Source organism: Galeopterus variegatus, unplaced genomic scaffold (assembly GCF_000696425.1).
Source record: "Galeopterus variegatus unplaced genomic scaffold, G_variegatus-3.0.2 Scaffold717, whole genome shotgun sequence".
NCBI classification, from domain to species: domain Eukaryota; kingdom Metazoa; phylum Chordata; class Mammalia; order Dermoptera; family Cynocephalidae; genus Galeopterus; species Galeopterus variegatus.
Window position 1 is genome coordinate 200,558 of NW_007726828.1, and position 11,767 is coordinate 212,324.

General features: G+C 39.5%; 1 protein-coding gene across 1 annotated transcript in view; it reads left to right on the plus strand.

The window, feature by feature from the left end:
* The first annotated feature begins 1,341 nt into the window (after positions 1 to 1,341).
* Positions 1,342 to 11,767, plus strand: part of KCNH5 (potassium voltage-gated channel, subfamily H (eag-related), member 5) — a 318,706-nt gene continuing 308,280 nt past the window's right edge. The window contains exon 1 of the mRNA XM_008571772.1: positions 1,342 to 2,208. Coding sequence (XP_008569994.1) covers positions 2,136 to 2,208 — 73 coding nt within the window. The 5' untranslated portion in view covers positions 1,342 to 2,135. The remainder of the gene's footprint in view (positions 2,209 to 11,767) is intronic.

Consider the following 11,767-nt stretch of genomic DNA (forward strand, 5'->3'; position numbering starts at 1 on the left):
CTCTTTGCCTCGTGTTAAACTTGTGGGTTTGCTCAGCTCTGGGCGACTGGGTGGAAATCTGAGAGAAGAGGGAAAAAATGATCCTAAGGTAATGCCTGGATCCTAGTTGTGCGTTTAACTGTTCCTCAACCACAGACAATGACCCGTTCCCAGGGTGCTCTGGACAGAGAGAGAAGGATCCTATCTTGAGGGTGGTGACAGGTAATCTAAGGGGTTCCAAACAAAGTCAGACACCTGCCCTGAGGACAGACGCTGAGTTGTTTACTCTAATCCCATACTGAGAATTCCCCCTGCCCTGGCAACCTGACCTCGATCATTTCTAATGCGGTTACGTCGCCTTCAGCCTATTTTAACCAGCAAAAAGGGATGCACCCATCCAACTGTCCTTTTGCCTTCACCACTGAAGACGTTGCCCCCCCCCCCCCCCCCGCACTGCTGCAGCGCACTTTTTGTCTCCCGCTCCTTGACCCTGTTTATAAGGTCGTACTCTCTCAATAGGTCTAGGTGGATCCCCGGAGGAGAAGCCTTAGATCTGTGCTTCTCAAACTTGTGCGTGTGTCATATTTACCCGGAGGGCTTGTGAAAACAGATGGTTAGACCTTATCCTGAGTTCCTGGTTCCCTAGCTCTAGGGTAGAGTCTAATACTGTGCATTTTTACAAGTTCTTAGGTGATGCTGATGCTGCTAGTCCGGGGCCACTTTGAGAACCACTGCCTTAGATAAAAGAAGGTGCTGTGGCGTGGGCTCTCCTTTCTCTCCTGACCTCATTCATACGCCAGTTTTCCTTCTCTGTGGCAGATTTGGGCTTTTGGACTGTTTCTATCGGTTCCACTCCTGTCCCTGGTTCTGAAATGTATGGGGTGGGGGGTGTTGTTAGAGGCGATACCTGTCCATGCCCCAGCCTTGTGCAACTTCGTGCCCACCGCCCTCCCCGTTTTCCCACCGCAAACGGTGCCGGCCGCACTGCCTCTCTCTGGGGTGTCAATTATTCCCCTTTTCCCTACTCCTCGCATCAAGTGCAATGTTTCCTGCAACTTCGCAGCGGTGGCGGGGCTCGCGGCTCGTCTCCTGCGCTCAGCGGCCCTTGGAGAAGCTCCGCTCGGCGGCCGCACGCTCTCCCGCTCGCGCCAGAACCAGCCTGGGGCGCAGGGGCCATTCGGGGGGCTCCTTCCCTCAGCGCCCTGACCCCATCCGGCTCCGCTTCTGGGTGTGGAGTAGGGCGAGTGTAGAAAGCTCCGGGGTTGAGGCTTCAGGCGCCGAAGCCCGGAGGGGGGCGGTAGCAGCGTCAGGTGGCTGCTCTGCGTCCCCGCGCGCCGCCCAGTTAGTCCCTAATCGGCGCTCAGCCTCGGCTGGAACAGGAGCCCGTAGGCACCTCCGCCCCGAAAGCCGCGTCGGCGGGAGCAGCCGGGGCTCGGGACCTCGGCAGGAGAAGCTGAGATGTGACCCCTTCGACTGCACAGGATCCTCCTTGTCACCCGCCGCTCTTACTCCACGGCCCCCATTGGACAGCGAACGCCCGCCGCGCTCTCCAGGGAGAGAGGCGCGGCCACCAGGCGCACAGCCCCGCAGAAGTTGGGCTGCGCTGGGCAGCAGTGATCCAGCTGCGCGACAGGGGTGGGCTAGGAGATCGGGAGAGGAAGGCGCAGGAAAGGGGTCTCGGCCTGGGCTAGGGGGACCAGGACGAGAGGGCTTGAGTTCGCTCTTTCGCTCCCCCGATCCGGGGCGCGGGGCAGGGGGAGAAATGCTGAGCCCGCGCCCAGGCGACCGCCGCCGCGGCAGCAGTCTCAGCAGCAGTCTCAGTCTCAGCACCGGCGGGACAGCGACAGCGGGGGCGGCGCAGGCGCACTGTGTCCCGCGGAGCCTGCAGTTCCCGAGCCCCGTGTGCGGCACCGCCACAGTCTGGGCAGCGGCGGCCGGGGGAGCGCTACTACCATGAACTGCCTGGTCCTCCTCCCCACAGCTGCTCATCCGGGTCGGGCTGGAGACACAGTCAGGGGACCCCGTCGCCGCCGCCGCGCCCCCTCTTCTTTTGGCTCGAGATTCTCCTCCACCTTTTCCTCCTCTTCCTCCACCTTCTCTTCCTGCATCCCCCCCTCCCCCGCCGCGGATCCTGGACGCCGCTCTCCAGACCCAGGATGCCGGGGGGCAAGAGAGGGCTGGTGGCACCGCAGAACACATTTTTGGAGAACATCGTCAGGCGCTCCAGTGGTAAGGAGAGTTCAGTTCAGAACACCCTTACCTCCATCCCGCCCACACGCGGCCCCCATCCTTCCCATCCCATCTCTCTCCCAAGGGGGGAAGGGGATGTAGGCATCCTTACCTGGTGGCTTCAGTTACCACCTGGAACTGATTGTGGGTGGGGGTGGGAAGGAGGTGGTGGAGGAAAGTTAGTTGCATCCCCTTCCTACTAGAGGTGCTCACCCTCTCCCACCTACCTGTCCAGAGCCCAGAACAGAAGGAAGGGAAGCGGGGTGGGTAGAGTGCAGGTACATCTGGAGAATGGAGCTGAAATTCGCTTTGTTGAGGGATAGCTTTCTTGTTTATTCTTCTCCCACATTTTTTCCCAAGTAGGCTGCAGGAACTGATGAAATTCTTAGAGTTAATCTCAGTGGAAGGGTTTCTTTCAAGTTGGGAATGGCTGCGAAAGTGCTACTTAATAAGATTTAAGTCTCTGGAAACGCTTTTGGCCTCAGTGGGCACCACTGAAAAGTACCTTGTCCTGTGGAGAGTAGCTGGAGTTGAATCTAAAAAAGAGAGTCAGTGCTTGAAAAATGGAAAGACAATTACTATGGTCAAATTTGTGTTTAAAGTTTCTTTTTGTTTTTCATTGTGTATTGGTCTATATGATATACTCATGTGACTTGAACAGGAGAAATGTAGAAGCAAAGCAATAGCTACTGTGCTTTTAATGTGACTGGAGAAAGAATTCAAAATATGCCATTATACCTTGCTACTGATGTTTAGATTTTTTTTTTTTTTGCCTTAAAGTGTCCTTAAAATACCATTCGTTTATGCATTCATTTCCTACAAGACATTTTGGATGGGAATGGTTATATATTTCACATTTCAAGACCTTATAAACTTTGCATTTTACTGAAATCTATATCTTCTACTTGTTTTTAATTCTTTTATATAATTTTCAACTTCATTAGCAAGGCATGTTGAATATCCTTTGAAGTTTTTTCTTCAGGGGACTGTTATTATATTTTGAGATCTCTTGCTTGGAGAATTATGAGAAAGACATTTTTGCATATGAAGTATAGTAGAGTTTGGAACAAAGCAATGGAAATACTCCATGGAGTTCCATAATTCATTGTTGATTGATTCATTCATTGAAACAATACTTATTTGAGTGTCTTATACAACAGATACTCTGTGGGTCCTTTGTACAAAAAAATGATTACAACACTTTCCCTGTTCTTAAGAAGATTCCTGCCTAGTGGGCCAGACAGAGGCACACTCAAATGATAATAAATAATTAAATACGATGATGGTTTCCCTGAGTTGGTAGATTAGATTATACTAATTCTTAGATTAGGATCTTTCTCCTGTAAAACTAGGCTTGCAAATATTTACCCTGATTTAGGGACTAAATGTATTTAAGTGTCCCAAAGTGTTTTCCCTAAATCTCTGACTTGGTATTTGGTTTTATTTTGAGGTTTGTGACTTTATTTCTTTCACTTTAGTCATGCCTAATACTATACAAGTCTAAAGCAACAGTGTTATATTTGGGTTTAAAAAATAGTTAATAGGGTCTGGCCTACTATTCATTTTAATACCTATAATATTTTTAGCTATTCCAGTGTGTTTTCATATGTGTTTCCTATTTTTACAATAATATGAAATATAACTTCATAATGGTAGGCAATTTCTATACTTATACCTTACCTTCTTATGTTAATATTATAATAGAACTAGAATACAAGGAGATATTACTATTAAAACAACCATTCTGTAGAATGTAAGAGCTACTGGAATAAGCTGTTTAAGATATATGAGTCTTATTTCAGCTTTCTCATCCTCTTGGGTTATTTCAACTCCATGCAATTTGGTCTGTGAGAGGACTTTCCAGAGAAGGCCTTAAAAAATAAAATCCGCAGGCTCTCTGTTGCCCTCCTTGGTGGAGAGAAAGAAGATGAGAATCCCTTGACTGAAGTTTGCTAATATTCATCTTTGGTTGAAACTATTTACACAGACTGGAACTATGAGCCAGTTTTTAGAATATCTTTTATTTCTGATAGACCATGAAATGGAGATTCATCTTATGTGGCTTAGAAACATTTGCTTCTGTTGCCTCCATTTTAGGTCTCCATCCAAATGAAGGAATAGTTTATCTTTTTTACACTTTATATTCATCATTGTTTCATCGGTTTAATGTTTCTTTCAATGGATAACACCAAGTGCGAATGAAAATTTATCTGTTTTAGCATTTTTAAATGCCACTTCTAATTGCCTGTGACTAACTTTGAATACCACTATTCAAAATCCCTGAGCTTTGTTTGAAATGTTTTAGATAGTTGAAGTAGATATATGCACATATGTATCTAATAAATACTGAAAAGTCTCACTACCTCTTTTACAGGAAGAACCTTAAAAACCAGGAATTGCAGTATTAAATTTTCTGTACATTCATGTGAGGGTATCCCACAATAATTTCTGTATGATTTGGCAGAGAAATAGAAAAATTCATGCTGAGAAATTGTTTAATTGAGACTAACAGAGAAAATTCCCTTCAGGATTCTCATAGATGGATTAGGTTTGTTACACTGAAGATTTCATTATTTACTACCTTAACAACATTGAAAGTGAACTGTTGGCAGAGCTTTGTGGGAAAAAAAACAAAAGAGGCCAGCACTCCCAATCTATTTACGAATTGAGGAAACAGAGGCTAAGCTCATCTATTTACCTGTACCTCAAGAAAAGCTTCTCTTTCTTATACAACCTCATTTTCTCCTTATAAAAAGATCAGATCTTATAGTGAGAGTCAGATAAAGATAGAAAAATATGTAGAGAGATGCCCGGATGGTACAGAAATACACAGATAAGTACTCAGATGGACAGGCTCCCACCCAGAAAACTAAAAAGAAGAATTCCCTTCCTATTCTTCTGTTTTAAGATTTGGCTATAAAGTGTGTGTATCTGTCCGTCCTGCAGACACAGAAGACACAGAGGAAGCAAACTATCTCTTTCTCACACACAAAGAGCAAAGGAGAGATGTAGAAAAAACATACACATACACATACACACACATCCAGAGAGAGAGAGAGAGAGACAGTGAGCAAGAGAGAGAGACATTAGACGTGAAAGGGAAATGGACACAAAGAGAAAACATGAGGCTTTTATTTGTCCATGGATATCACTACTGAAATGAAATGCAGCCAGTTAGAAATTTGCCACAGAACTTTTTGAGGATGTGAACAAAAGAGCAAGAAGTGTGGCATATTTGAGTATAGCTTTTAAATCTGAGGATTTCCTGATAAAGTTCCAAACACCTCAATTGTGGTTTCCCAGAATAACAGTGCTGTATTCTGTGCCCCAGAGTAGCAACTATAGACTATTTGTTGTTATTTTACACCTCTTGAGATTGGATTTTTATTTTCCTTATTTAGTTGACTCAGTCTGTTATGGGAAGGCATTGCGAGTTGTTACTGGTGATTCAAAGTCTATAAAATAAAATAATGAGGGCCATTGAGTAGGATGGATACACACACACTTTATAGCCCAATCTTAAAATAGGAGAAATGTGGAATCCTTTTTTTTAGTTCTAGATAAAAGACAAGATAAGATCATTTTAGAGAAAAGGAATTACAATATTTCTTAACATGTAGTTCTAGTAAATATAGAGAGCATGTTATTACTCCAAGAAGTTGTAAAGCTCCAAAAGTATAAATGCAATAGAAATGTTTATATATATTTTTGGCTAGTAGGATCAAAATAAGTTGTTAGGAAGGGAAAGTTTGGGAAGTATGTGGTAAGTTTATTACATCTGAGCAATGTCTCCTGGAATGCTCCTGCCCCAGAGGTTACTAAGTCTGTGTCAGGAGCATTATTAGATATTTTCTCATTTAAATTTCAATTATTTATGCAGGCTATTATCAATATAAATTGTGTTGTAGGAAGGAGTAAACTTGTGAGTATAGATTAACCTGAAAGAAAGCAACTGTGTTTAGGACTTTTAGGTTCAAATTTTAGATTCAAAAAACAACAAATATTTCAAAGCCCTTCAATGTGATTATGTCTTTGGGCAGCACATTTCATTCATATGTTGTCTTCAATTTCTTAACAAATAGGCAGAAATGACTAGTTTTGGTGACAGTAAACTAGGTTACATTTTGAAAAATTATAAGTAAGAATTAACATATTTTTATTATAAATGAATTATTGTTTTTTAATATTTTAAGCACTATGAAAAATTAGAAGTGTTTTACTAATTTTATGAAAAACTAGACATATTTTTTCTTTGGATAAAAAAGGGGCTCAGGAAAGAAGTAAAGAAGGTAGCATTTCCTAAACCACTTTTCTTTCAAGAAGACAAACTCAGTATCCTCAATTTTCCATTTTGCTTGAGATAGGCAGGTTGTATAAGCACTTTCTTTTCTCAGCCATCTCTTACTTGTAGGAAAATTCAAAATTATTTTCATGCTATAATTGATATTTGTAAAAACTCTTAAAGAAACCTATAGGAGGGAAAATAGAGAAGTAGTGATTCAAAAATAAAACAAAAAAGAAATAATAACTTTTAAATACTATCCAGTTTATAAGAAATGGTGTACAACAAATGGATTTGTTTTTTGTTGTAAAGTTGTTGATATTTTTTCTTGAAAGGTTTTCTTTAACATCTTAAGACACTATTCAGGAAATATTGATCAAAACCACATAATATTTCTGAATCATTGGTTTACCCAGGTTTTGTAATGTATCACTTTAACATTTAAATATCAAAGAGATTGAAATTATTCTGACCACTTCCTAAATTATATTTATAAATAAGCCCGAGATCCTCTCGCATTGGAGTGCATGCTGCATTATATAATGAATGCAGTACGTTGCTGAGTCAGGGGCTGCTTATCCTAGGACACTATTGTCTTTACTAGAGATTGCCCTCTTTGTGTATAGTTGCTTTATTACAGAAGTAGGATGTGTAAGAAATACATCTACTTAGCCATCTTTTAAGTGACCTGCTAAAAGAACCATATAAGAACACTATTTTTTAGGGGTTTACTTATGATTACTTTAATTGACAGTGACTGAGGACTGGGTAGATTTCTGTAAAGAAACCCTTTACTTTAGTCAATGTTTATCTTTCACTTTCATTGTGAATAGCAGCTGTTTCCTAGCTTGGAGGAACAATGCTTCCACATTCCCCACAGTGTAGCCTAGGGAAAGGTATTGTTCACCAAAGTTCTGTAGTTAGTATTTACCACAAGAGGTCACTATAGGTTCTGCGTAGTTAAGACCTTTCTTTCTTTTTCTGTGCCCCCTACCCCAAATTTGACTGGGGTCATTGTAGTTAGTTGTTGCTCTTGGAAGAAAATACCTATAAGACATATAGGCAGGTTAAATGAAAAAAAGGTATTTATTTCTTTTAATTATTTAAATTTATTTTGGTTGATGGTCACCAACAATATGACTAAATGAATGTGATACTAATGAAATGAGTTTCTGTAAAGAAGTAAATTTAAATAAATTTTAGGCTAATAGAGCATTTATTTCAGCAGATGAACAAAATTTTATTATAATAACACATTTCAGTGTGGTAGCAATATATATGAAATATGAAGTTTTGAAGAAAAATGCCATGTAAGTAATGCTTCATCCTGGGAGGATGACTACCTATTTCCTATTTCAACAAGATTTTTCCTCTACCAGACACTTTATATAATTTATATTAAATTGGTAAAGTAGAATCAGTTCATACCAGTACTTTAATTTTGTTGAAAGATAGTTCGCGTTTTATAGTTATTTTCCTGAAATGTTATATGATTCTAGTATTTTAATGTTATTCAAATTTTAAAAATAAAATACAAAGCTAAAACAAATAATCTTCAAAGTTCTCCATTTTTTAAAATGTAACATAGTTGATTGTACATATTTGTGGGATACAGAGTTGAGTTTCATTAGCTGTGTGCAATATGTGATGCTCAAATCAGGATAATTAGTATGTTCAACATTATACAATGTTATTGTTTTTCATGGCCCTTTACCAAAGCTCCAAAAGACATATGATTGGGGATATGTTATGTTAGGAGGTTTTGTTTCCTATGAATTAGCAAATCTGAATCTTAGTTTTAGGGATTTTGTTGTTATTGTTATTGATAGAATTAGAAACCATATAATGAGAGATGCTTTGAAATATCCCAAACAAAATTAGTTTTAATAAGAAAAATTAAAATATGCCATACAGTACTTTTGTGAGTAAAAGAGGTGTGTCATGAAATCAAATAAACATGAATAAAAAGTTACAGTCTAAAACTAGTGGCATTTATTGTTGTGATGTGCTCTAAGAAATTTACAAATTTCTTCAGTGTGTCCTACTAAATATTCTTGCTTAATAATATACGGCATGAGTCCTTTTCATTATTTAGGAATGACTAAAAGTAATCATTTAAATATTCTCATTTTATATAATATAGAAGTTAATATTGGAAAGGCTGAGTCTTGAAAAATATTTGATCAAATGTGGGCAGTGATAAATATTGTCACATGTCAGTATGTATTTTAGACATTATTTTAGTATTTGGTTATATGTGGATATTGTTACTGAATATATGTATATACCTATAGACATATACATATTTGTATATATTCTAGATAGTATATTTGTGATATATTAAGTTTTCACATGGAAAAAGACGGAAAAATTAAATAAAGAGTAAAAGTGGCTGGAAAGCTAGTTTGAAATTTTATTGAAAATGGATTTCTTTCTTTCTTTGGGTCTGGTCCCATCAGAGAAACATAACTACTAAGTACAAAGTCCTTTGGACTTCAAGAGATATGCGATTTGAGATCTGAGCTCAGGTGCACAATTGTAAAAGTTTCTAGATGTAATGATATGTAACTGGGAAGTCAAAAAATTTTAGTATATGAACTAAGCTCCCCCCAAATATGGGCCATACCTTACAAATACTTTTATATCCTCCACTGTGCAAAGCACATAGCAGTTAGTACTAGCTGATTTGTCTCTTAAAGTAACCAAGTATATTACATAACTGATTTTTTCCCCAAACAATGATGATTAAGTCTATTAAGTAAATTTGTATAAGTAATTACATAGTTTAAAATATTAGTTATTTTGTGTATGTAGCTGAAAGTAGAAATCACAAAGTGTACAGCAAATCAGATGGTACTCGCCAGAGCATGAGAGGTGAGCACTGGGATCCCATGCTCGTCTCCTATTTCAGCTTGATGTACAGCTGAAATATTTTCTGCCATTTTTTGTTTTAATCTCCAAGGGCTTGAAATCTGGACTATTTTTTGGCAAGAAAGAACTACTTACAAATGTGTAGATTCTAATTAAGTTATTTTTAACAACTTTGCAGTTAGGAGTTACTGACAGTGAGTTTTATTTCTGGGAATCGATCCTTACCTGCTTAAGTATCTTCTGAGTGAGTTTTGCCTTGGGGAGCACCTTACAGTCCTGTGCAGTATCCAGCAGAAGAGGGAAAATGGATTTTGGGTTTTTAGAGACTGCAGGGCCATCCTCAGATTGCCAGATTTAACTAACAGTTGAATAACTCACATAGATTGAGGGGAAAAGTTAACTTTTGTCCCATATTTTTTGGTAAGCCTTTTCTGTCTGCTGTCATCTTTTTTATTAGAGGCAAGTTAAAACACAATGAGTTTATCCTCATATATTTACAGCATTGAAAGAATAGAGGAATTCTACAAGGGGGATTAAATAGTCTCAGAATAAAGTTTCCTAAAAACAACTCCCATTCTTTTGCTTGATCCTCATGCCCTTTCTAGTTAATTATTCGTGAATGCAACAAAATTTTAAAGAGTGCCTACTATGTGCTAGGCACTGAACTAACATTGGGGATGCATAGTGAACACAATGACAAACATTTACGTTTCTCCTGTTCTTCTGAGGGCCAGTGTGCATGTTGGTTACATTCTGGAGGTCTGCTGAGTACCTGTCAGAGTCCTGGCTCTGATGCTTACTACTAACTCTCTAAGTTACTTAACACATTCCTAGTTTCCTCATCTGTAAAATACAAGTAATAATGGTACCTAGCTTATAAGGTAAGTGAGAGGATTAAATGAGTAATACGTGCAAAGTGCAGAGAACAGTGTCTGGCACTTAACAAGCACCATATCAGTGTCCTTAGTTGTTATTATCATTTCATTGTTTAAACCTTGGAATGCACCATCTGTAGCTGATGCTCTTACTTCTGAGTCACCGTTTCCTTCTGTACCACTTTTCAACTATTTCTGTGTACTCCACAATGTTGAAAATTTCCAGAGCATTGTAAGTGAGCATTCTTATAAATCCAAAGGCCTTTTTTTGGTCCATATTTTTCTGGCTTTGCAGGATTTGAAACTCTACTCCTCTACCCTCTCCACACACATTCATCTTTTAGCTTTCGTGACTCTACATGGTATCCTGCCCTTTTGATGGGATTCTTTTTCTATTTTCCCTCTCTCCTCCCCTCCCCTCTCTCTCTCCTGAAGAACAACTAGTCGGCCAGGTTCCTCACTTTAACTCTCTCTCTTACCTCTTCACCCTACCTTTTAGAATACATTTGTCCTCGTTGCAATTGAAGCTTTGCCTTCTTTGTGCTCCAGTCTTGTGTTTCCAATAATATATGGAATTTCCCTTCTTGTACCTCTCACAAGTCATCTAAAACGCAGTGTGGCCAGAATTCAATTTATTTGCTTTCTTTTGGTATTTCCCCATTTCTGTCAAAGGTTTCTTTAATATTTTCATCTTTTAGTCTAGAAATCTTAGGGTCTTCTTTGACTTCTCACTCAATATAACATTAGTCTTACTTTCCAACTAGATTATCAATCCTTAAGGGTAGGAATTTTTCCATCTATATCTTTTGTACCTCCTATAAGCGCTCTGTGCAGAGTAAGTGAACTCAGGTCCATTCACAATCCTTACTCATCTCAGGGCATGAACCACGTCCATAACTGACATCATAGGTAGCTGATGTCTATAAATATGATGGACCAAAGACAGAACCACAAGGATTGACTCATTAACTGAGCTCAGGAACAAAATATCTTTCCCAAGAGTGACATGTACGATACATTCACCTATTCATTTCTAAAGTAACTTCTTTCTCTACTAGAACCACCATAGTCAAATAACTGGTAATCTTTCTGGAATGCTGTGGGTCATTTTCAAGGCTCAGAGGCTCCTGTCTTGGCTCTAGCCCTGACCCCTGGTGATGCACTGAGGCTCTCCAGGATTATGACACCTACTTTGGAAAGATTTGGTGAAGCCACAAATGTAGCAGATTTTGTACTGTGCTTCATCATAGTAAGGTCTTAATAAATATCCATTCACCTTTTCCATATTTTCTCTAGGTAAGGTAAGGTAGGGGAGATTTTCTTTTTTATTTTATTTTTTGACCTGGAGAAAGCAAAGTATTAAGCAGTTGAGACTTTCCTAAGTCATAAACTGGTGGATCTGAGCTTAAAAGCATTTGGGTTCACTTTACCAAAGACTTACTTATTTGCAGAAACAAAAACAAAACAACAAAAAAACATACAACGAACAACCCTTCCCTACACGCCCCTCCCCCCCACCCCCCCCCCCCCC